Raw genomic sequence first — 26,806 nt, forward strand, 5'->3', positions numbered from 1 at the left:
TCAACGAGATCTCTTAAGACATGTTCGTACTGAGAGTAGCCCCAGGTTAAAAGTATGGCAGATTATTACCAGGGACATAAGCTCTTCACTTATAAATAATCCAGGCTTTTATCCTTTACCTCTTCTTGTTGTAAATCAGTCAATAGATAGATAGATTTTATCTCTAAAATTTCTGGATATATTCATTTAGATAAAAATTCTAAATATATTTATCTAGAGAAATACAGATCTAGAGGGATTTAGATACACATCTTTGTTTCCTTGTGCATTTATTTCTCTCCCATTCTGATTTGGTCTAAAGTGCCTGCCTTTCTCCTTGCTGTTTTAACTTTATTTCATAATGCAAAATATATAATTCATGCTTCACATTGTTCCAGAAAAGGTTTGTTCTGAATAATAGGTAACTTGGTTTCATATTTAGTGAATAAGCTTTTTATATTTCTCCAAAGGGAAAAAAAAAATGAAGTAGCTTTTTACCACCTCTTTCATTGATCCTGTGTTCCTGTTTGATTGTTCCTTGGCAGAAAAGGGGTTTTATACATTGACCTTTGGGGAAAGATAAAAGTAAGTTTCCAAGTACAAAGCTGAAAACCAAATTACCATGAATTCCAGACACTTTCCAAAAAGGAAAGCAAGAAATGTCCTTGTCATTTAACATGCTCATACCTCTTCACCTACCTCACCACAATCCTAATGTGGTTTTACTTTAGATAAAAAGCTGTTTCCCAAAACTATGTTTAAGGATTTGCTGTTGCTTCGCTTGCTCACCGAAAAACAAAACCAAAAAATTGAAACAACTAATTTGTTGCAAAAACAGACTGGAATATGATTTACTCCAGATAGTTTGGAATAAAATTCCAATTGTTCAAATGTAAATTTATTCATCTAAAATAAATTTTTCCTCACTTAGTTATTATTAATTAGCACAGAGAGTTTTTTTAATGGAGAAAAAAATAAAGTACTGGCTTAGTAATATCTCTAAGATGACCATTTGCCCTAGAATTTACACATTCTGCCCATGATCGCTTCTGGTTTAAAAATACACAGAGGCTGAAACAAACAGCATATCCCCAAGGCATCAGTTAATGCAAACACTTTGTTTAGTGAAATAACCACTTCGATGTTAGTCTACACAGTACCCTTATCTAATGACATGTAAATGACACAGTGTATGACAGGAGGGGCTTTCTTTAAGAAGTAAAAATAAGGTAGGTGAGTCAGAAATTAAAATTCCAACGAATCTACATGCATCTATAAGATGAAGCAGTATATTGTATTTGATTCACCACCTGGTCTGTTTCCAAAGGACACTGTCAAACACAATGATTCTTTTTCCCACCAGCTGTCACCACCAAGTCGGCTATACTTTGTATTTTCCCTTTGTGTATGAAAGACAGACCTAGAGCAGATGGCTGGACTCAATGCCAGGGCAGAGGTAACATTAGTTGTCTCACCTAAAGAGGTACTACTACCAGACTTCATTAGGACAGAAGTCCCAGCAACAAATTATCTACAAAAATCTAGGGTCTAGAAAACACAATCTGAACATCCTGTTTAATTTACCAAGTAAAAACAAAAAACTCACATTTGGAGAAAATGTTAATTAATTGGCTAAGAGGTGATGAGAAGACTCACATATTTCATCTTCACTGAGAAGCAGTTCCCTCTGTCATCAATTCTGTAATTTCCAGGCTCTGTAAAAAAGCAAATTATATTCAGTATTCTGAGCTGAGCTCACGGGTGAATTCTAGAACATAAAATTTAATCCTCTACAGCTGAAACTTTAGTAAAGCAACTAGGTATAAAAGAATATTTGAGTTAAAGAAACACTGCAAATTAAAATTACGAGAGAATAGCTAAATGAAAGGTGAGACTTTTCAGCTGAAAAGATTAAAACTAGAATCAGGATTAGAGAAGAAAATTAAGAGCTGCAGGATAATGACCAGTCACTCATTATCCACGTAGGGTAATTATATATAACTGAAAGAAGAGTTAAGATTAGAATGACACTGGAAAAACCCTCCTACTATTACAAAGAAAGTTTGGTCTCCCATAAAAAGAACATTTTGGCCTTCTCTTCTGAAGCTGAAAATTTCTGGCATTCAAGGGATCACTTATTTTGCCTTCCCTTAGTGGTACAGAAATAGAGAATTTTGTTCCCTCATTTACTTATTAAAAACATACATATTCCAGTAACCAAGTCACATGTGGCCAGTACAGAACATTTTTATCATCATCACAGAAATCTTTGAACATTGTTAGAGAATGTAGTAAGTGCTCAATAAGGGTTCATTTGGTCTGTGTGGCATATTTTTCCTCCTCCTCCTCCTCAATTTCTCTAAGTTCTCAGGCTGCACAAGGTATTTCCTTATCAGGAAGGACAGGAGTATGATAAGACATATATGTATTTATTACTTTTTTCACTCCCGGGAATATTGGAGTTCTAAAAGAACACTGCAAGGAGAAAGCAATGCTTACCACAAATGGCAGAAATTCTAATGACGGGGGTTTCAGGCCTCACAGCAGACACTGGGGAAGGTCTTTTGGGAATATGAGTGTGAGGAGAGGAAGAGTCTCCACAGTTTCCCCTCAGTTCATACCCAAAGATCCACCTACTCACAGCAACATTGACTTTAATACATTAACATTTACTCAGATGATGGGAAAGAAAAGGGCTTTTTCCTCTGTAGGACTCCTCACACCAAATTTTTCCTGGCTAAAATAACTAAAACTAAGTTTGAATCATCAACATTTCCCCAGAGATACTTTAACCAAGGTAGTCTTGGGCACTTGAGTAGAATTCTTTGCATTATTCTTTTTTTTTAAACATTTTTTTATTGATTTATAATCATTTTACAATGTTGTGTCAAATTCTAGTGTTCAGCACAATTTTTCAGTCATATATGGACATAATACACACTCATTATCAATTTTTTCCTCTGTGATTCCCTGTGCTATGCAGTATAATCTTGTTTATCTATTCTACAATTTTGAAATCCCAGTCTGTCCCTTCCCACCCTCTGCCCCCCTGGCAACCACAAGTCTGTATTCTACGTCTATGAGTCTATTTCTGTCCTGTATATACGCTTTTTTGTTTGTTTGTTTGTGTTTGTTTTTGTTTTTTAGATTCCACATATGAGCGATCTCATATGGTATTTTTCTTTCTCCTTCTGGCTTACTTCACTTAGAATGACATTCTCCAGGAGCATCCATGTTGCTGCAAATGGCATTATGTTGTCAGTTTTTATGGCTGAGTAGTATTCCATTGTATAAATATACCACTTCTTCTTTATCCAGTCACCTGTTGATGGACATTTAGGCTGTTCCCATGTTTTGGCTATTGTAAATAGTGCTGCTATGAACACTGGGGTGCAGGTGTCATCCTGAAGTAGGGTTCCTTCTGGATATAAGCCCAGGAATGGGATTCCTGGGTCATACGGTAAGTCTATTTCTAGTCTTTTGAGGAATCTCCAGTTTTCCATAGCCTGCACCAAACTGCATTCCCACCAACAGTGTAGGAGGGTTCCCCTTTCTCCACAGCCTCTCCAGCATTTGTCATTTGTGGATTTTTGAATGACAGCCATTCTGACTGGTGTGAGGTGATACCTCATTGTAGTTCTGATTTGCATTTCTCTGATAATTAGTGATATTGAGCATCTTTGCATTATTCTTTTGTGTTCTTTGGTTTCATTTCCTTTCTCCTTCCAAGTACCAGAATTGAAGCCAGGAAGCTGCCGGAGAGAAAATGCTGACAGGGATCCAGAAAGTTGCAAGAATGAGTAATTCTAAGTAGCTGGTCTATAAGAATTCTGATCTTAGATAATACTTGGGAGTATCTGGTGAAGTTATCCTGTAGGACCTTGTAGATATGGGCTTAAATGTTCTGGGTAGATTTCCCCATAATAGAACATTTGTGGTACTAAACGTCAAAAGATATACATCTCTCCATTCAAAAGTACAAGTAGAAGAGACTGGCCCATGGGCTTCATTATAAATGAGAAGAAGGAAGATCTAATGCTTTTTAAAAATCATAATGTTCTGCTTATAAGTGGTATCCTTCTAGGTAATTAGCAAAGCTTCTTTCCCAAGTCAAATGAAAATGTGTGAACATAACTCCTTGAAAGGCTATGCCTTCATAGATCCAGTTGAAAACAGAGCAAGTCCACTCTCATAGCCTTGGTAATAATATTTGAATAAACCTGGTAATAAATTGGATCATAGGTCTTTTATGATTAAAATTGATTCCTTTCTGGTCACATTTTAGGTTAAATGCATAATTATCTTCTTTCACCTCTATGCCTATAATCAAACAATTCCCATTTGATTGCATACCCTTATTAGTTATTATCCTATTATCATCAATCCTGGATATTTACTTTATAACTAAAGTACTTACACTAAAAACATTCTGATTATGATTATATGTTGATGATTTTTGTTATCAACAAGGGAAATTATGGATTTCATTAAACAACAATGCAATGATGAAAATATAGGACAAGATGCAAGTTTGTTATCCTGCTGAAAACATGTATTTATTAGTAGTTCAAATTCAGAAATATAAACTATTATCTTTTGAAAAGCATAAATAACACAGGGCCATAATTTTGTAAAACATAACTCTCAAGTTCTTTTAATCAATTGTCATATTTTTTCTTACTGAAAAATGATCCACATGCAGTATACTTGGACATAAAATTCCAGCTACTAAAATGACTTTTTCTGTTCAATTTACTTTCTATTTCACTGTCTTTTTACAATATTGAGAATATAATAGTTATATTACTATTAGCAATTACCACAGTATTATTATCCCTTCCACTAAATAGAAATTTCATGTTTTTGCTACTTTTTTATGTAAATTTCTATTCATATTATTTTTAGGAGATATTCTTCAGTTATGACACATTGGCAAAGTGTTTTAAAAAGAACACAGCTTACCAAATTTTTAAAGGGACAAAAATTCATAAACATTAACTTCTACACAGAGTAATAATAGCCAGTTATCTGGCCCATCCTTTCTGAAAATAATGGTAATATAGGCACGCCTCATTTTAGTGCACTTTGCTTTATTGAGCTTCATAGATACTGTGTTTACAAAGTGAAGATTTGTGACACCTCTGCATCAAGCAAGTCTACAGGCACCATATTTCCAATAGCAATTGCTCACATTGTGTCTCTATGTTACGTTTTGGTAATTCTCACAGTATTTCAAACTTTTTCAGTATTGTTATATTTCTTACGGTGATCTGTGATCAGTGGTCTTTTCTGTTACTACTGTAATTGTTTGGAGGTGCCATGAAATGCACTCAAGTAAGACAGTGAACTGAACTGGTAAACATGTGTGCTATGAATGCTCCCCCGAATAGCCATTCCTCCACCTTTCTCCCTCTCCTCCAGCCTCCCTATTCCATGAGATAGAACAATATTGAAATTAGGCCAGTTTATAACTTTACACGGACCTCTAAGAGTTCAAATGTCTCTCATTTTAAATAGAAAGCTAGAAATGATTACGCTTAATCAGGAAGGCATGTTGAAAGATGAGATAAGCTAAGCCTTTTGTGCCAAAAAATTAGCTAAATTGTTAATGCAAAGGAAAAGTTCTAGAAGGAAATCAAAAGTGCTACTCCAGCAAACACACAAATGATAAGAAAGCAAAACAGCCTTGGTGCTAATATGGAAAAAGTCTGAGTGGTTTAAATAGAACATCAAGCCAGCCATGACATCCCCTCAAGTCAAAGCCTAATCCAGAGTAAGGCCCTAACTCTCTTCAATTCTGTGAAGGTTGACAGAGGTGAGGAAGCTGCAGAAGAAAAGCATGAAGCTAGCCAAGACCAGTTCATGAGATTTAAAGAAAGAAGCCACGTCCGTAACATAAAAGTGCAAGGTGACACAGCAAGCGCTGATGAAGAAGTTGCAGTAAATTATTCAGAAGATCCAGCTAAGATTATCATTGAAAGTGGCTACACTAAACAACAGATTTTTAATGGAGACAAAACAGCCTTATATTGGAAGAAGATGTCATCTAGGACTTTCAAAACTAGAGAGGAAAAGTCTAGCTTCAAAGTATCAAAAGACAGGATGATTCTCTTGTTTGGGGCTAATGTAGCTGATGACTTGAATTTGAAGTCAACAATCATTTACCATTCCCAAAATCCAAGGGCTCTTAAGAAATATGCTAAATATACTCTGTGCTCTACAAATGGAATAGCAAAGCCTGGGTGACAGCACATGCTTACAACATAGTTTACTGAATATTTTAAGTCCATGGTTGAGACCTACTGCTCAGAGAATAAGATTCCTTTCAAAATATTACTGCTCACTGACAATGCACCTGTTCACCCAAGAGCTCTGATGGAGACGTACAATAAGATTAATGTTGTTTTCATGCTTCCTAACACAACATTCATTCTGCAGCCCACAGATCAAGGAGTAATTTTGACTTTCAAATATTATTATTTAAGAGACACATTCCATAAAGCATAGCTGCCATAGATAGTGATTTCTCTGATAAATCTGGGCAAAATAAGATGAAAACTTCTATAAAGGATTCACCATTCTGGATGTCATTAAGAATATTCCTGGTTCATGGGAAAAGGTCAAAACATCATCAATAGGAGTTTGGAAGAAGTTGATTCCAAACCTCGTGAATAATTTTGAAGGGTTCAAGACTTCAGTGAAGGAAGATGATGCAGTGGAAATAGCAAGAGAACTAGAATTAGAAGTGGAGCCTGAATGTGTGACTGAATTGCTGCTATCTCATGATAAAATTTTAAAAGGATGAGGAGTTTCTTCTTTTGGATGAGCAAAGAAAGTGGTCTCTTGAGATGGAATCTACTCCTGGTAAAGATGCTTACAGACTGCTGAAATGACAACAAATGATTTAGAATATGACAAACTTAGTTGATAAAGCAGTTGGAGAGTTTGAGAGAATTAACTCCTTTTTTTCATTTTTTTAACTGAAGCATAGTTGATATACAATGTTATATTAGTTTCTGGTGTACAGCATAGTGATTCAGTTATACATATAGAAACACTCCTTTTCATTACAGGTTACTACAAGCCACTGAATATAGTTCTCTATGCTATACAGTAGGACCTTGTTATTTATCCATTCTGTACATAGAAGTTTGTATCTGCCAATCCCAAACTCCCAATTTATCCCTCCCTCCCCTCGTCCCACCATAATCATGTTTGTTTTCTATGTCTGTGAGTCTCTTTCTGCTTTGTACATCAGTTCGTGTCATTTTTTAGATTACACATATAAGTAATATCGTACGAGATTTGTCTTTCTGTCTGACTTACTTCACTTAACACAATAATCTCTAGGTCCATTCCTTTTTATGGCTGAGTAGTATTCGATTGTATATGTATATACCACTTCTTTATTCAGTGGACATTTAGGTTGCTTCCATAACTTGGCTATTGTAAGAAGTGCTGCTATGAACATAGGGGCGCATGTATCTTTTTGAACTAGAGTTTTTTCCAGATATATTCCCAAGAGTGGGATTGCTGGATCATACAGTAACTCTATTTTTAGTTTTTTAAGGAACCTCCAGACTGCTGTCCGTACTGGCTGCACCAACTTGCATTCCCATCAACTCTGACGTGGTTTCCTTTTTCTCCACACTCTCTACAGCATTCATTACCTGTAGACTTTTTGATGAGTGATATTGAGCATTTTTTCATGTTCCTATTGGCCATTTGTGTGCCTTCACTGGAGAAATGTTTGTTTAGGTCTTCTGTCCATTTTTTGTAATTGGGTTCTTTGGGGGTTTTGGATATCGAACTGTGTGAGCTACTTGTATATTTTGGAAATCAATCTTGTCAGTCGCATCGTTTGCAAATATTTTCTCCCATTCTATTAGATTGTCTTTTCATTTTGTTTATGGTTTCCTTTGTTATGCAAAAGCTTTTAAGTTCAATTAGGTCTCATTCATTTATTTTTATTTCCATTACTCTAGGAGATGGATACAAAAAAATATTGCTGCACTATATGTCAAAGAGTGTTCTGCCTATTTTTTCCTCTTGGAGTTCTATAGTATCTGGTCTTACATTTAGGTCTTTAATCCATTTTGAGTTTATTTTTGTATACTGTGTTAGAGAAGTTCTAATTTCATTCCTTTACATGTAGCTGTCTAACTTTTCCAGCACCACTTATTGAAGTGACTGTCTTTTTTACCTCAATTTTGAAAGAAGTTCTGCTGTGGGTAAAATGTTATCAAACATCATTGCATGCTATGGAGAAATCACTCAAGAAAGAAAGAGTCAATTGATGCAGTACACTTTATCACTTTCTTATTTTAAGAAATTGCCATAGCCACCAATCTTCAGCAACCAACACCCTGATCAATCATAGCCATCAATATCGAGGCAAGACCCTCCACCAGCTAAAAGATTACGAATTGCTGAAGGTTCAAATGATGGTTAACATTGTTTAGCAATTAAGTATTTTTAAAATAAAGCATGTATATCTTTTAGAAATAAAACTATTGCACACTTAATAGACTACAGTATAGTATAAAAGTAACTTTTATATGCACTAGGAAGCCAAAAAAATTGTATGACTTGCTTTATTGCAATATACACTTTATTGAAGTGGTCTGGATATGAACTCACAGTATCTCCTAGGTATGCCTGTAATAACGCTATCACTTTCACTGATCAAAAATTTTTACTAAGATAGCAGGAAATACACAGACTTGATCTAAACTGAAAGGAATAATTTGTTATAAGAATATAAATATGTTGTGTCAATCAAAAATAAACTGGAACAAGAAATGGATAAGCATCAGGAACTAAAAAATCCTTTCTCTTTGTCACTCATCTCCTTTATTTTTTCTCTTGGAAGACTTACTTTCTCTGCTTCTCTCTCAATATACTGAATGAAGATTTCTCTCAGCTCCCAAATTATAAACACAGTTTTAGCTGTTTTTTGGTCTCAACTGCTCATTAGGAGAATCTGACTGTTCTAGTTTGAATTAGGTGTGTATCCAGAGGTCAAAAGCTTGTGGCAAAACTTAGAGGTTGTGTAATATAAATATGACTGCCAGTGAGCCCACCCCATGGGATGAGCTGTATAGGGTCTGACATATTCTCAGGAAGCAAGTATTCAACAAGTTAGCAGAAATCCCCAAAAGTATCAACTACTATGTTTTATTCTCCTCAAAATGATTTCATTTACACAATTTTATTTGATGAGAGGATCTAGTGTTTACCCTAGGCCTATTTAATGGTTATTATTAGAAAACTAAGATGTTCCAAACTATTTTATTCATGCTGTCATAATCCCAACAAATATATAATTTCTGCTAACTTCAGAACTTTCATTACTGGCTATCAAGTATATCCGAGATTAAGGTCAGATAATGCTAGTGAAATTTTGATAAAAGAATGGCTTCTGAATTCAAAATCATGCATAACTTCATCAAAACACTGGCCAAAAGGCCTAAGAAAACATCTCAATTAAAGGCCAATCTTGTTAAAAAAAAAGGGGGGGGGTAGGGGGAGGTCATATCATCATACCCCATAATTAAAGATAACTGAATGTATAAAATGTTAGAGTTTTACTATATTGCATTATTTCCTTTTTCTTTAATTTTTTTCTTATTATTAATCAGATTATTTTCTCTTCCACCAGTGAAAAAGTCAAAAGAAATTTGAATAATCAATATAATATTCAGGTCCAAGTCTTATTTATAATAGTCAATTTGGGCAACTCTTTAATGTCCAAGGATACTTTTTTTTTTCACCATGTAGCTATAATGGTTGAAAGAACAAATTTTGAAGATTCAGGGTCCTGGTCAGTGAAGAACCAGTGTCTAGAGAAAATAATATAGGTTTTTAGACATGGAAAAGATGAAAGACTGACCGCTTGGCATTCTGAAGATTGGCTGTATCAGCCTGCAAACATCCTCTCATTATTTTAATCTCACACTATATAAAATACTTTGAGATCCTTTGCCAACAAGATAAAAATAAATTAAACTGAACGGCTGACATGAACTGAATAGCTTATTCTGGAAGCACCATCATTGACAGCTTTAGAAAAAAAATAATAAAATAGAAAGGATCCTTCAAAAAATTTTCCCTAAGGGCAGACAATATTACCAAGAAAGAGTCAAAAAGAAAAACAGCATAATAATCTACAAATACAAGGGTGTAGTTCTCCTCACTGCTCCTATAATTTCTTCTTCATAATATTCTTATAGTTCTTACTAATTTCTGGTGTATAGTCATTTGTTTGCTGGACTGGAAGCTCTCCTTGGGCACCATATCTCCTTCATGGGCACATTCCCCAAATTAGTAAACAGCACTATGCATATAATCAGTGTTCAAAATGTTTCTTAAAATGAAAGAACAGCATGTTCTTTGGATATCTGCAAAATTCCTTCTTTGTTTTCAGTTCCTAAAAAATGAAATGAATCTGACCTCCATCCAATCTAAAATTACTCTTTTTTATACCCACTTCTCTATTCCTTTACTCCTACTGTTCCTTCTGCCTGCAACGCCCTTTCCTAATCTCCTAAATCCTGTTCATTTTTCAAGGCCTCTGGAAAGTAGCCCTTTCTCTACCAAGCTTTCTCTGATCTTCCCAGCTATAAGTAATCTTTCCTTCTCTCGAAGTTCCACTTTACCTGAACCTTCCTTATATCCCTTAATTATATTATTGGCAGTTCCTAAGTAAGAGCAACTGCACAGCCATGTCTGATAAAATATTTACTAGGTGACCACCTTCAAGCCTATGGTTCCTATGTGGTATAAGACTAATTAAGAATGACCCCACACACTATTAATGAGGCTCTCCTCTTGGATTTGAGTCATCCTTTGGGAAGACAAAGAACATTCCAAGTCAGCTCTGTAACCTACTGTATGATAACCTACTGTGTGATAACCGCATGCACTATTCCCAAAGAACATCGAAAGCCTCTCTGCTGGCAGGCTCGGACCTTCTTACTGTACCTAATGACACGTGTGGCTTATGACAGTCCTGCGAGTCCATCCATAACCGGATACGTATCTCCAGTCTACACCGGAGACTGAGGACCCAACACTTTATAATAGTATTTGAAGCCAGGGAGTAGACGCTATTACTGAGGAAGCCCACAGAAGGTGAGGAAAGGGCCTGGGGCAGAAAGCTGAGCTACACAAGCCCCAATTTCAGAGTCAAGCCAGAGAAGGACATGTGGCGAGGACAGGACGGTCTGCGCAACTCAAACGCACCCGGGACAGGGGCCCCACAGGCTGCGAGGGGGCAGGGTTTCACGTAGAAGCAGCAGGACAATCGAGTCAGAGAGCTTTGGGAAGGTTGGAAACGTTCCACTGGATTCTACCATCTCGAGGTTCTCAGAATCCTTTGCCGGGGCGGGGTGTGGTTTCCTCGGAGACAGAGAAGCCGACAGGGAACCGTGAGGCCAGTCAGAGAGCGCGCGCGTAGCCGGCGCGTAGCCGGCGCGCAGCCGGCGCGCGGCCGACACACAGCCTTCCCGCGCCCCGTAGGGCTATTCCACCGCCGCCGCGGAAACCCTACCACACGCCACCCAACGTCCCCGCAGGTTCCAGATCTTCAGAAACCCCAGTGTGACCCCCCACCTCGGGTAAGAGCGCGCCCCTCCCCCCACGCCCTCAGAGACCCGGACAAACGCGCTCGCCTCAGAAGCCCTCCCTGGGCTCGCAAGAAAAATTCAAGCACTCCGTGGTGTGTTCCGAAAGCTTTGTCCGTACCTTGCAAGGTTTTCTATTTTTTGTGGTGCGTGTGGCTCAAAACAAAAAGCGAGCCAGACCGAAAAGTCAAGAAACGCTGAGGGTCGAGGGAGCAGACGCCCTCACAGGCCACTTAGAGAAAAACTAAGACTCCCATGAGGCAGTGGGGCCCCGGGACCCACGACTCCCAGCTTCCTCTGCGAGACTCAAGATAGTCTAGGCGGTAGGCGCCTCGCGTCGGGGAGAAACGTACACTAAAGCCGTGGAGAGGTGGCCCTGCGGGATGGCAGCGGCTGAGGAGGAGCCTGAGCCCCTGACAGAGCAGCTAGATGTCGCGCGCGGCCTGGAGAATCTGCCTGTGAGCGCGTGGCCCCCAGAGGCGGGGCCAGAGCCCTTCCAGGTAGGGGGCGGGGCTCGGCCGGCCCGGAGGGCTGCGCGCGGCCCCCGAGGGGTCGTGGCCGGCGCCGTTTTGCACGAGGCGGGGCTGGGCGGTCGCGGTCGCTGTCGCTGCGCGCGCAGCCCCGAGGGCGGGGCTGGTGTCCTTCCTGGGAGAGTGTGGGGCTAGGTGGTTGCGAGGTTAGGTAAGTGGTCGTAGATCCGCGGTTGATTCTCGTGCGTCACGTTGTTCCAGACCTTTTTTCTTACCCAGTTGCACAGCTGTTTGCGCTCGAGCATAACTCTTAAATTCACAGATTTCGATCTTTGTCTTAACGTTCCGCAGTGACTTTAACAAGCGTATTCTCTTTTCTGCCCTTAGACGAGCAGTTATTTCCTTGAAGGCCAAACCAGAGGTTTCGTGAGGTCCCTTGGAAAGAGGCGTGAGAATCTTGTTCTTTGTCCTGGTTCTGTCCCCAGAATTCGCTGAGATCCAGGACAAATCACTTGCCTCTCTGGTCTCAGGTGTCTCTAAAATAAGGCATGGGACCTATTAACGGATCTTAGCCTGGTGACATGATTACAAACTCAGCCCCTAGAGTCAGACTTAGTTGAGGTTTCCCTCATGTGAGCGTTCTGGCAAATCTCAACTAGCCTCAGCTAAGCCTTAGAGTCCTCCCGTGTGCAGTTAAAATAATAGTACCTCTCCCCAGACTGCTTTGAGAATTACAAGTAAAATACAGTTCCTGGTGCTGAAAGAACTCAATAAATGTTCACTACAGTTATTACCTCAAAGTCCTTTCTCCTCCAACTTTCTCACCCCTCTGAGCTTGGCCTGCCTAAGGAACAAGAAATGACAAAACAAAAAACAAAAAAATCAGGATGTTGGAGTGGAAAGAGCACTGGACTTGGTGGTAGGAGAGCTATGTTCAGGGCTCAGCCACGTTAGCCACTTCTCACAGCCTGAGATTTTTCATCTGCACAATGAAAATAATTAAAAAATTTATAGCCCTTTTCACATCCATTATCATTATCAAACCCCATCTGTCCTTCCTAGGCACGTTGTGAGAATCAAGTAAGATAAAAAATTCAGTAGATGTTTTCAAAGGGAAGAGCAAGATATTAATGTCAGAAATGGTTATTTTTCCTCAAAGTACATCAGGCAGTTTATGGTTAATAATACCGGTTGGCTAGCACCATATTAAAACACTGATCCCTAAAAGTGTGTTCAAGACCAAACATTGCTGGATGCCTGGTCAAAAACATACGTTCTCTTTCTTCAACAAATAATTGGGTGCCTAAAATGTGCCTGGCACAGTGTTAAGCTAGGTATAGAAGATACAACGGTGACAGTATAATTCCTGCCCTTGAGCTTACAAGAGCAGATAGAAAACACTTGGTTGCTACAAAAGAGGCAGGTGGTGATGGAGGAAGCGTTGTGACTGGTCCTTATACCTACAGTTGATGGAAATCAGAAGGCTAAGACTCAATCCCATAGTATTCTAGCATCCTGGCTATATTCACAGCTCTGGGTAGAGTTACAGAAAGAAGACAAGATCCCTTCCTTAAGGAGCTTATAGTTTTACCAAGAAGATAAAACATCCTTGAAACATTTAAATTACGAGCCAAAAAGTGCCTTCAACTAGTTTGCTTCCATATATTTGTGGAGCACAAAACCATTCTTACAAAAGGTCAAAATAGCTTGGTTGCCCCAAACCCTGCCTTCACAGACATATGCACACATAAGGAACCTCAGGTAGGAATTATTTTGTCTAGTTTGCTTTGCAGTACTGTTGGAAAAGGCAAAAAGAACATTCAAATGTTCAGATTGGAATCAGCCACATCATAATGCCATCGGTGTTGAAAGCCAAGTAGAAAATAAACTGATCTTCCTGAAATAAGAGTTGGATCTAGGCATTTTCTCAGGTTTCTGAAACCAGCTTAAAATATCCTTTTTAAGATCTCAACTTGGCCTTGACAGGAATTATCTGGCTCACAGTCTCCTAATAGCTGCTTGGAGCAAAAACAAACTCACGGGGCTACAGGCCAAGTACAAAGATTCTTGTAGCTGGTGTTGCAAAACAACCAAAAAAGGAGTGAGGACTTTCATAGCACTTCCTTAAAATTCAGAATCAAGGCCTAGGTTTTAAGCCCGGAATATTGTGAGGTGTCACGTTTCAGTTTCTGGGGCTTCGATACAGAATGTGACTCAGAAAAGTCAAGTTTTCCAATCAAAAGTTATTAAGACTGTTCATATTAAGACTAAAAGTCAAATAATATTTCCTGAGCTATGTGCTCTGTGCCTAGTACTATGGATAGGACCCCAGCCCCCACCACCAGTCCACACCCCAAACCTCATGCCCCTGCCTTCCCTTGAGACATACATTTGTTGGAAAGGTAAGACCTACACATTAGTACAGCTAGAGAACCCTACAATCTCTGCCACTTAGACCCCAAAGTTCATACTGTTAGTAAGCGCAGGTCTAGTTCAGAGAAGGGAGAAATTGTGTATGAGGATGTCTCCTGTTTACATTTTGGCTTCTCGGGTGACCGTTGATTAAAAAAAATTCAAGTTTTCTGTCAAAAAAAGTTGAAATCTCTACCCAGTTCTTCAAGTATCTGGTTTAATGCATTTCGCACTGATCAGTTAGTTTTTTATTTATTGCCAACTCTTGCGTGATCGATTTTGCACTTTAATACATACCAGGAAAAAGTAAAATGTATGTTATGACAACAACCACAGATAAAAAATCCCGTTCTGCATGTCCTCTTTTGTGTTTTTCTGAGTGGTTCTTTCTAAATCCCAGCATGTGCATACAATAGGCAATAAGGCAGTGTTTACTGATGAATGAAAGCAGTCTTCTGGGTCAGCTCTTGGTACCCCCCCGCCCGAAGATGGATAAGTAATGGAGGTAGGAATATAATCATATGGTTTCCCAGACATAATTTTGGTTTGAGTATGTTTAAACCTGGAAAGTTTAACTCCGGAACCTGATTTTTCCACCACCCTACTAGACAGCCTGTGTAATTCATTCTGAACACTTATGTGCCAGCCACTGGAGTCAGCTCTTTCCATGGTTTCCTCTCATTTTTTCCTTCACATCAACCTGTAAGATAGACAGAAAGAGAATATTTAGAAAGCTTAAGTAATGTGCCAGAAATAGATGATGTTTTAAATATGAAGTCTACAAATAATATCTAGAATAATTTAAGGAAGTAACTATTTTAAAAGTATAAAGTGGCTAACACAGTACAGTGTTATGTTAACTAAATCTCTTAAGAATCTTCCCTGCCTCAGATACAGGTTTTGGCCTTGTTTTACAGTTGCTAACCCAAAGATTAGTAAGTCACCTGCTGTGAGTCCCAGTGTTAAGAGCCTGGTCCTGTATGTGTCTCTTCTAGGACATCCGATGCTCTGCATTAAGAAGTTCTCACCTGCTTGCCCAGGGTTCCAGGCCACGGTCATAGTTTTCCTGTCTGGCCTCCGGCACACTTTGCTCTATTCTCACCTCCCAGTTGGAGACTTCATTGCTCATTAGCCATTTCTATCTTTGACTAAATTTTCCAGCCATTTCCTGGAACCATTTCTCAGCTTCCACCCTGTGTCTGTCAGTCAAGACTCATTTGTTTGTGAGAAACATAAATGCAACACAATCGGACTCAGGCCAAAAAAAAAGGAAGTAATTGCCTCACATAACAGCAAAATCCAAGGGTGGTAACTGTAGGTGTGTCTGGATCAAAGAACTCTCAAGGTGTCATCAGATGTTTCTGTCTCCCATCTCCCCACTTCGCATCCCCGGCCGCACACGCAGGCCTTACGTGTGCAGTAGAACTTGGGATGCCTGGTGGATACACTACAGCTCAGCACCCCAGTGGAGAAAGAATGCCTCCTCCCTAGTTGTTTCAGCAGGAGTCCCAGAACTATATCCCACTGATCTAGCTTAGGTCCTGTGCCCATCCGTGAACCAAATACTATTGAAAAGAGCAAGTGATATTCTGATTAGCCAGGTTTAGGCCCCTGCCCAACCTCGACCCCCATCCAAAGCATTAAGACAAGAGTGAGCGGGGTTCCCCTGGGAAGACTCAAGGCGCTTTTATCAGAAAAAAAAGAATGGACGCTGCATGGATAAAAACATATGTCCTGTGTGGCCACATCCCACAAGCTCTGGTCTCTCCTTGGCTTAGGGTAAGCACAAAAACCCTCAGGGTGACACCCTTTTGGATCAGTTTGGTCCTGGGCTGTGTCCCAGGGAGTAGGGTACAGACTATGGAAAGAGTGTTACAGATTGGGAGCATTTAAACTCATGTCAGCTCATTCCCAGTTCGTAACACACCTAACATGATTAGCTTTCTGATACTCAAAATTTCAATTTGCATGGCTTATAAATATTTGAATAAAATGTCAGACCAATGATATCAGTTTATTTCTGAAAAGAATAACTTTTCAATATGTAGTCAGATACCTGAAAAGATGGATAATTACATAATGATATGTTCAACTAGACTACCATTTTCAAAAGACTTTTGAGTATAGTCAATTTTTCTAAATCAGGTAAAATATCCTTCTGTAATGGCATTTAACCAACCTTTTATCGAGGAGAAAATGGAAACATATGGAGATAAAATAATTTGTGATGATTATCAGTATCAGGGTCAATGATTACATCCATAAAGGGAAATATATATATATATAATATATATATATTTATTATATTATATTTATTATATTATATTATATTTATTATATATATTATTATATATATATATATATTCTGTTTAAACAGGAGGTTTATCTAGAAGTCTTTGTTATCCTTCGGAAAGTATTTTCAGCTTATTTGGAGTCAGCTACCATTTGTAATCTAGGCCTTTAAAGGATCTTAGATTGTGCAAAAAGTTTAAATTGCAGAATTTTAAAAAATGTATTGCTAGATTCTCCAAAATCTTATTTTAAATGTATAAGTAAAAATAAGCAAATAATAGTATTTTTTCCAAAAAGTACTTATCCATATGCAAGTAAGTTCAACAAGGAATAATATGCTCTCCTGGTTAGAAAACTGCAGTTAAGTCAGACTTGATTTTAAAAGATGTTTTTAGCATTAAAAAAAAATCACCTTAGAATTTAGTGATTTCTGTAGTACATTAAAAATATATGCACGTTTAAGAACAAATCAATTGAAAAGAATTCTTCATGAAAAGTTTAACAAAGTGATAGTAAAATCTTCATTTTGCAAGTACTTAAAATGTCTCCGTAACCATTTCAACGTTGCCTCTTAAAATCTGGAAGTAGTTTCCATATAAGACAGCAGTCATGGAATTTGACTGATGGAGCATCATTTACCAAGCCATCCTTTATCCTTTTAGGACATCTCTGCTAAGCTAAAGCTGTAAGAACTGACACAAAACAGGAGAAGCTATTTCTGCTGTCCACCCCCAAATCACCTTTTAAGCAGTATTGGTCTTCCCCCGCAGGTGCGCCCACTCACCATGCTCATCTTTCACAGGAGGATGTCATTCCTTCCCCCCAGCTCAGCGTTTTTAAAAGTACAGGATTTTGCACCTAACTGCATAGCTCCACCGAGGCCACCACAGGGAGTACAACAACCTGCTGCTCAGTATTTTTCCTAAAGTTTGGCCTGGAAACACAGTATTAATGGAGATACTCAGCTCAAAGGCTCCTCTAAATGCACTAAAATCTATCTCTGTAGCAAAGCTCTGCGACTGGTCTCTTTCAGAACTGCTGGTACTGACTCGCTGCAGCAGCATGCCAACAGCCTTTACTGAGGGGCAGGATGAACGAAGTGAAAAACAGCCGGTGAAACTCTTTCCTGGAAGAGAACGGTTTAGACAGACTCTTTGGTGAAGTTTCTCTCCCGTCTCCATGTTGGAAAAAGTCAGTGCCTCTAAGCAGTGAGATTGCTCCTTGCAGAGAGTGCAAGCCCTTCATGTAATCATATTAACCGCTTAGATGTGGCTGCTCTCAGGCAGAGCCAGATCCACTTCTGCTACACACTCAGTGTGGCTAAGCTCGCTCAACTAGTTGGATCTTATTTTTCCCTTCACCTTACCTACTTTTTATTTCTCTTACCTCTTTGTAAGCCTCATTAAATCCTTTTTTGGAACAAAGCGAGTATAAATAAATGAATTAGGTTCCATATAAGCAAGAGAGAGAGTTTAATCTTCAGGGTATGAGAATGTGCTTTATTTTTCCAGTGAGGAAATAACCAGAGGTCAGGAAATAACATAGATTTTTTAGACTTAGGACTTACTTTTCATAAGATTTTGTTAATGTGACATTTTGAAAATACAGGTATCTTTAAAAGACAGAGAAACCTTTTGGTATTATCCATTTCTCATTTAATAAGAACAGGATTTCTTTACATGTATATAGTATATCTACAATAAATTTAAATATCTATTAATATATGTAATAAATACAAGTTTTAGAATTCTCTCTGCAAGGTTTTTTTGCCAAATTTCTGCTTTTAACATTGTGAAGACTCAAACAGAACTGTCAGGTAGCAGCATTTTTTAAAAACATGAGAGAATAAAAATTTAGATAATCTTCAAATTAAAAAATTCTTTAAAAAAAATCAATGGAAGACTCTCTCCCAAAGGCCATTTTTCATTGATTTGTCATTTATGACTTTCTTATTCCCAAAAAGGATCTGAGGTAACTCATGATAAAAACACATATGCATTTGTATAATCAGATAAGAGGTCAAAAGCCAAGGAGAAGACACTTAACTTCATTTGAAAATGAAATTCATCACTGATTGTCCTGACATCTAAAGCTAAGAGGGATACAAAATGGGTTACAAAATTTTCAGTTATCTGACAAGAGGAAAAGTATATAAATTTTTCTTACCTAAAAGGAAACCACCAAATTTTAAATCTAAGAATTTATTTTTCAAATTGGAGGGAGATATTTTTAGAAAATATTTTAATGTATCCTGTCATTTTTGTCTTGTTCCACTTGTTAGAATTAAGAAGTGTCTCAGCCAAAAGCTGCTGAAATACAGATGAAGTATATGGCATGCGGTGCTGACTTACAGTATTTCGGTTTTGTAGTATACTCCTGACCATGTAGCCGGACCTGGAGCAGACATTGATCCCACTCAAATAACCTTTCCCGGATGCACTTGTCTCAAAACCCCCTGCCTCCCTGGTACTTGTTCCTGCCTCCGTCGTGAAAAGAACTATGATGATGATTTATGCCTCCGAGATGCAGGATCGGAAGCAAAGTATGCTGAGCCCGTTTTCGAATGCAATGTCCTGTGTCAGTGCAGTGACCGCTGCAGGAACAGAGTGGTCCAGCGGGGTCTGCAGTTCCACCTCCAGGTGTTCAAGACAGATCAGAAAGGCTGGGGACTTCGCACCTTGGACTTTATACCAAAAGGACGGTTTGTCTGTGAATATGCTGGCGAGGTTTTAGGGTTCTCTGAAGTACAGAGACGAGTTCAGTTACAAACAATACATGATTCGAATTACATCATAGCCATCAGGGAACATGTCTGGAATGGGCAGGTAATGGAAACATTTATTGATCCTACCTCTATAGGAAATATTGGAAGATTCCTTAACCACTCTTGTGAGCCAAATCTGTTGATGATTCCTGTCCGAATTGACTCGATGGTACCAAAGTTGGCACTTTTTGCAGCCAGAGACATTCTGCCAGAAGAAGAACTCTCCTATGACTATTCAGGAAGATTTCTTAATCTAGTGGATTGTGAAGACAAAGAAAGGCTAGAAGACAGGAAATTAAGGAAACCTTGTTATTGCAGTGCCAAATCATGTGCTGCGTTCCTGCCTTATGACAGTTCACTGTATCGCCCCTTAGAAAAGCCAGATGTGAGTGAGGAAGGAAGTGTATAGGAGAAACACGTCTGACCTCTCAGTGGAAGAGAATGAGAAGGGATGGAGCGTGTTGGGCTCCCCTCTTCCAAGCAGCTTACCCTCGAGGTGAGCCTCTGCTCTGGGGTAAGCAGCTTGCCCCTCGCTAGAGGGGACGCCAGTGGTGGTCTAGCTTCTGCTGCTGCCTGGCTGTGTAAGTTTAACTCAGGAATGTGGCAGAGACGGCAGGTCGTCCAGCAGTCACTCTCACTCCCCTTCTATCAGAGAATTCTCAGGTTTTAGCTGGCTACATGGCAGCCCAGAATACTCACTTTTCCTACTTAGATGTGGCTAAGTGACTGTGTTGTAGCTCGTGGGACATAATGAAAAATGATGTGTCCTTAAATGGAGATATCCTTCCCTTACCCCCTCTTTTTTCCTCTTGGCTGGAATGTACACATGATAACTAGAGCTGGTCCATACTAGACCCCAGAACGACCTTGGAAAAGGAAACCATGCACAGCAAATGCAAAAAATGGAAAGGAGTCTGGGGCTGTATATGTGGACTACTCTAGCAGCCCTGATCTGACATGTCTGGACTTTGAGGTGAGAAATAGTCCCTTCCTCACTTATGCCACTGTTATTTTGAATTTTCTAGTACTAGCATCAAACCTCATCAATGATCCAAGGAAAGCCTTGTGTCTATATACTTAAGTCTTGCTTTCCAATCAGCTTTATCAGGAATAAAGCTTATATTTTCATTTCTGTCTGACTCCTGCGTTTTATTTCTCACTTGTTTCTAAACACGAATCAAGGAAAAGGGCATGATTATCACCTGGTAAAACCCTAATAATTACCACCAATAGTGAAAAATTTAACCATGAGAATGACTTCCATGTATATAACCAAAAATCATAAAAAGAAACAAACTATAAAATTTTTGCTGTATATTTGGCTGTACTCTAAGGCTTGTGAGGTTATGCTTCAAAGAGCCTCACTTCTTTTATTAACAACATGAAAATAACCCTATGAGCATCACCAAAGGGGGTGGGAGCTTTGTAATTCTATTTAAACTTCTGGAGAGGCAAAGACCTCTAACTTCCCTCCTCAAAGCAAGGATGTTGCAAAAACAAACTTATTGTGGAAGTTTATTAGACTTTTTCAAAGCTAAAGTAATTACTTTAGGCCCTATTATTTCTTAGGCCCTATAGTTTCTTTTCTAGTACATTTAAACTCTACCACCAGGAGATTCTGCACTTTAAAAGTATAGGGACCCAAGTGGGGAGGGTACAGCTCAGTGGTTGAATGCATGCCTAGAATGCATAAGGTTCTGGGTTCAATTCCCAGTACCTACATTACAAAAATAAATAAATATAAACCTAATTACCTCCCCCCATTAAAAAAAAAACTAAAAAAAAAGTTACAGGGACCCATATTATATAGATAACACTCTACTCCTGTCTGATACCCTAAGTAGGATAGTTGTACCCTGCAAGTGAAAGAAATGTATGGTGTGTGAATTACAGCTCACCAAAGCTGTTAAAATAATAAGTATGTTAGGGTTTGCATGTTCACATAACATTATCAGGAATGGCTCCACATGAGTAGGTGATACTAGAGTACACAGAAAGTGCCCCAAGCTACAAATGTGCAACATCTAAAACAGAACAGATTTTCCCCCACACTAATCATTCCTCCCTGCCAACCTTCCTCTCTAACTTTGATTCCTCTGAAGCAGTCCTGCTTTTTTTGATGCAGCTTGTATCCCTCATTTTAAAATGGCCTTTCTCCCATCATTCAAAAGTCCACAAATGACAAATGCTGGAGAGGCTGTGGAGAAACGGGAACCCTCCTACACTGCTGGTGGGAATGCAGTTTGGTGCAGCCACTATGGAAAACAGTGTGGAGATTCCTCAAAAGACTAGGAATAGACTTACCATATGACCCAGGAATCCCACTCCTAGGCATATATCCAGAAGGAACCCTACTTCAAAAAGACACCTGCACCTCAATGTTCATAGCAGCACTATTTACAATAGCCAAGACATGGAAGCAGCCTAAATGTCCATCAGAGGATGACTGGATAAAGAAGATGTGGTATATTTATACAATGGAATACTATTCAGTCATAAAAACTGACAACGCCATTTGCAGCAACATGGATGTTCCTGGAGAATGTCATTCTAAATGAAGTAAGCCAGAAAGAGAAAGAAAAATACCACATGACATCACTCATATGTGGAATCTAAAAAAAAGAAAAAAAAACATAAATACAAAACAGAAACAGACTCATAGACATAGAATACAAACTTGTGGTTGCTGGTGGGGGGAGTGGGAAGGGACAGACTGGGAGTTCAAAATTTGTAGATAACTGACAGGCATATATAGACTAGATAAACAAGATTATACTGTATAGCACAGGGAAATATATACAAGATCTTGTGGTAGCTCAGAGAAAAAAAAATGTGACAATGAATATATGTATGTTCATGTATAGCTGAAAAATTGTGCTCTACACAGGAACTTGACACAACATTGTAAAATGACTATAACTCAATAAAAAAAAAGTTTTAAAAAATTTAAAAATAAAAAATAATGAAATAAAATGGCCTTTCTCCTCCTCTCAAGCTTTTCTAGTAACTGAGTTCTTTCAGAAGCAATAAGGAAATGATCAGAAGGCAAATGAGAGGCTCACTGCTGGATTCTGCAGATATGCCTTCCTTCTTCAGCCCTCTGCCTACTGAGTGTCACCGTCTGTGAATCAGAGACACTCCAGTGAGGACAAGAGCAGCGTCTCTTCCAGAGAGAGAACTCACTGACCCTTAGGATTGTTTGGTACTTATGCACAAGTTCATTCTTAAATCGCATGAAATCCTGGAAATCAGACTCCTAAAGTAAGAGCTGAAGGCTCTGTTCCAAGTCTTTTCTAGGCACTGAGTTAACTGCATTTAGTTTCTTGCTGTGTTCCTGAGAAAGGTGACACTTCTACTTTTGAGAGCAAACATTAAAAGATATACTTCTGCTTGACTATTATCCTAATATAAAAGATACATAAAATTTTATAATTATAAATTACTGTAAAATTAGAATTTTAAAAGGTATCATGTGTCTTCATGGAATTAAGACATTCATAGAAAATAGCTCTGAATTCAGTTTCCACTGACTTCACTAAGAATGTGGAAATGTGTACTTTAGAAACTGTTTTGGCCCAAGAATAATAAAGATCATACTTGGAAAACAAAGCTTTTCAAATCTGCTTTTTAAAAAAATTATTTTTTAAAATTTCAAATTAATATTCACAAACTATCAGTGGCTGATAGATTTTATTCTTGGCTAAATGGAAAATTTTGCCTTAATTGAGAGGAATATTCAGAGATTATTTCTTTCTCCCTCTGGTTTCCAATATCAAGCCCCAATACTGGCTAGCTCTAAAGTATAAGGCAGAGAGTGGATTAACTATATCAACAGGAGACTAACTTGCACAGAACAGAGGATTTTATCATAAACTCAGAAAGATCTCATTAAAAAGGGGAGGGGGTATGGAATCTCAGAAAGATCTCTTTAAAAAGGGGAGGGGGTATGGAATCTCCCTAAATTGTTTTCATTCCCTTGAGTGTTCAAATAGTGTTTTCTTTGTGTAATACATTCCTTATTACAGCTCTGCTACTCTCCAGTGTGTTAGTATTCAGCAAGTTACAGAACCTGTCTGACTCTGAATCCCCTTTTCTGGATATAGCATTATTGGGAGGATCAAATGAGCTAACTTTTGTAGAGGGTTTAAACAATGACATGCATTAAGAGAGAAAGAATCAAAAAGACAACTTACCAGTGTTGAGAAGGATGTTGAGAAACTGGAACCTTCATAAACTGCTGGTGAAGCTGTAAAACTGCACATCTACTTTGTAGAGCCATTTGGTTAGTTCCTTAAAACGTTATACACAGAGTAGGCCATGTCCCAGTAACTCCATCCCTAGGTATAGACCCAAGAGAAATGAAAACATGTCCCACAAAAACTTGTATGTAAACATCCATAATGGAATTATTCATAACAGCCAAAAGCAGGCACAACCCAAGTGTCCGTCGACAGATGGATGAATAAACAAATGTAGTAGCCATATCACACAATGTTATTCAGCCATAAAAAGGAATGAAGTACTGACACCTGCCACAACATGAATGAACCTTGAAAATATTATGTTAAATGAAAGAAGCCAGCACAAACAGGCACATGTTGTATGATCCCATTTATGTGCAATGTCCAGAGTAGGCAATTTCAGAGAGACATAAAGTAGATTCATGGTTGCCAGGGGCTGGTGGAGAGGGAGGTATAGTGATTGCTAATGGGTTCAGAGATTCATTTTAGGGTAAATATACTAAAAACTACTTCCAAGAGGTGAGTTTTATGTTATGTGAATTACATCTCCATAAAGCTGTCATAAGAAGAGGAAAGAAGATACAGGTGCCTCTCACTTGGAAACTGGTAACCTGTAACTCTGAACATTCCTCTCAGGAATAAACACTCTCAGGTCCCAGGGAAATGCTTCTCCACTTGCTTTACGTCCTCAAAGCAAAACATGACCGCGCCTAATGCTGTAATTTTTTTTGCAGCCATTATCATGGTCAGAGGTGGACCCTGCTTCAGAGGGCAGTGAGAGGAGGAATGCTTAGTCTGGTAAGAACATAGCTGAATTAATCTATCAGAGCCTTCCTCTCAGCATGAATGCAATTCTTAAATAACAAGGTACAGTTTCCTTGTCGTAGTGAATATCACCTTTCTTTCTCTTTCTGTTTCCAGAGGTGCTCCTGAGTTAGCACAGTATTCATTACAATTGCCCATGGAGACAGAAATATGTTGCAATATTAAGCAATTCATATCACTTTTAAATTTGTAGATGTGTGGGTCTAGAAGTTTGATATTGGTTAGTTCACACTGCTTGGTTCTCATTACACTACATTTAAGAGATAGTTAAAATGACAATGTAAATGAGTAGTTTATGTGATGAAATTAACATTTTCTGCAATAATTCATGGGATATGATCCCATTACAATGTTTGGACATGATAAGTAAATTTCATGATTTATTTTCAACTCTGTCTCAGCACAGTAAAGCTTTCTCAAATTGAAATTAATAAAAAATGTCAAAAAGCTACACTGGCTCAAAAAAGATGGTCTCACTTGGGAGCTTTGTGAACAGAACATCAACTATGTGAAAATCTTGTTTACAACAGCACAATTTATGATTTTACTGAAATAAAGATAAGAAAAATTGATTTTTTGGAATAAATATGTAAAAAAGTATGACTCACAAAAGTCGTAATTTTATCATTCATCCAAACATTGCCAACTCAGCTTGATGCCCAGGAATGAGCACGGATAACTAAATTAATCATATTTGATATTTTGCCAACGTCAGTCATATAAAAACCGTAACATTATACATGTTTTCCATTCTTGTGGTTGTGAAGACATTTTTGTCGAACTTGATTTATAACTTTTAAATATTTCTACATATTGCCTGCGGCTCTCCCACAAGCTGTCCTGGCCTCAATGCTTATAAGGGAGGGAACTAACTTCCCTAGCAAGACTCTTATGGGACTCACATAAAATAATGGATTTATCAAAGTACTATATAAATTTAGTTATCATTACAGGCATTGCACTGTGCTACCCAGAACAGAACACACACATGTTGTATTATTACAGATGTTGTCTTTGGTTACATCAAGATTCATTTAGATTCCATATAGTAAGTTTTTCTTGGTGGTAAGTGTCATGGAAGTAATAGAATAAGCTCCCAAAGGAGGTCTGTTAGTCATTTAAATAAAAGGACACCTGTCTTTGATGATTTAATTAGAGCCAGATTATAAGTAGAATCTGAAGAACATCCTCAGAGGTCCCTTTTACTTTATAACATTTGGGATTTCCCTGGGATAACAATCCTTGCTACTTTTACATACATTGTTACTCAGTTAACTGCATTACTTTTTGCCTCACTGCCCAAAGCTACAAGTCATCTGTGACTCTTCCTCCTCCTTCCCGTAACTAGTCACCAACTCCTGTAAATTCCCTGCCCTACAAATCTCTCAAATCTTTTTCATTTTGCCCCATTATTGTTTTATGCCATGCTTCCATCATGTCTTCCCTGCAGCAGCGTCTCTACATCTAGCCTCATCACCCCCACAGAGCATACTCTGCCTTTAAACAACCCTTCAATGACTGCTCGTCGCACTCAGGATGGAGCCCAAACTTCTCAATATGACCTGAAGGCCCCTGCCTACCTCTCCACTTCATCTCTCACTCATCTTCTCACTCTGACTCCAGCTTGAAAAGCCACTGTCTCACCCTTACCTTTACAAAGGTGTTTCCTTCTGCAAGAAGCTTAAAGAAGCAGGTTGCTTAACTTTGCCTTCAGGGAGCATTAGAAGATGTGTGTGTGTGTGCAAATAAGCACTCATTTGCATTAAAGTGAATATTACAGAAATTTCCAGTTCAGTGTGTCCAAAATGGTCAGATACTGGCCATTTTATATGGTACTATTTTATGACCCAAATCATAACTCTTCATCTTGTTTTAAGGAAAGATCTGATGGTCGGTAGAAGTTGTGTAAATTAACATCACTAAAATACTTCTGTAATTCTACAGGACTCCCAATAAAACGCTGTTAAACACCCCCCGCAAAAAGATGGGATGTGTGTGTGTGATTTTAAACTGTTCTTACCCTTGCCTTCTTTGCAGAATACTCTGGATTTTCTTTTTGGATGTTAAGGCATTCTTACACTCCATCTCCTACCTCCTTGTTTACATGGCTACTAGGCAGCTAAAATAACAAGAGAGCCAGCAATATACCTTATTTTATTTCCCTGTCTCTTCTTCCTTCCTTCCCTCCTTCTCTTGTTC

General features: G+C 38.5%; 1 protein-coding gene across 10 annotated transcripts in view; it reads left to right on the plus strand.

Annotated features, from left to right (window-relative positions):
* Positions 1–11,441: 11,441 nt before the first annotated feature.
* Positions 11,442–26,806, plus strand: part of LOC116283939 (histone-lysine N-methyltransferase SETMAR) — a 28,159-nt gene continuing 12,794 nt past the window's right edge. For 3 of the 10 annotated variants that reach the window (XR_012060742.1, XR_012060744.1, XR_012060746.1), the window contains exons 1-2: positions 11,442–11,597; positions 24,517–24,580. Coding sequence is in view for 1 of the 10 variants with exons in the window: in XM_072941747.1 (XP_072797848.1) it covers positions 11,987–12,103; positions 19,147–19,950 (921 nt within the window). In the remaining 9 variants the exon portion in view is untranslated. The other 7 variants (XR_012060743.1, XR_012060747.1, XR_012060750.1 and 4 more) reach the window with 6 other exon arrangements.

The sequence above is a fragment of the Vicugna pacos genome, chromosome 17 (assembly GCF_048564905.1).
Source record: "Vicugna pacos chromosome 17, VicPac4, whole genome shotgun sequence".
NCBI lineage: Eukaryota > Metazoa > Chordata > Mammalia > Artiodactyla > Camelidae > Vicugna > Vicugna pacos.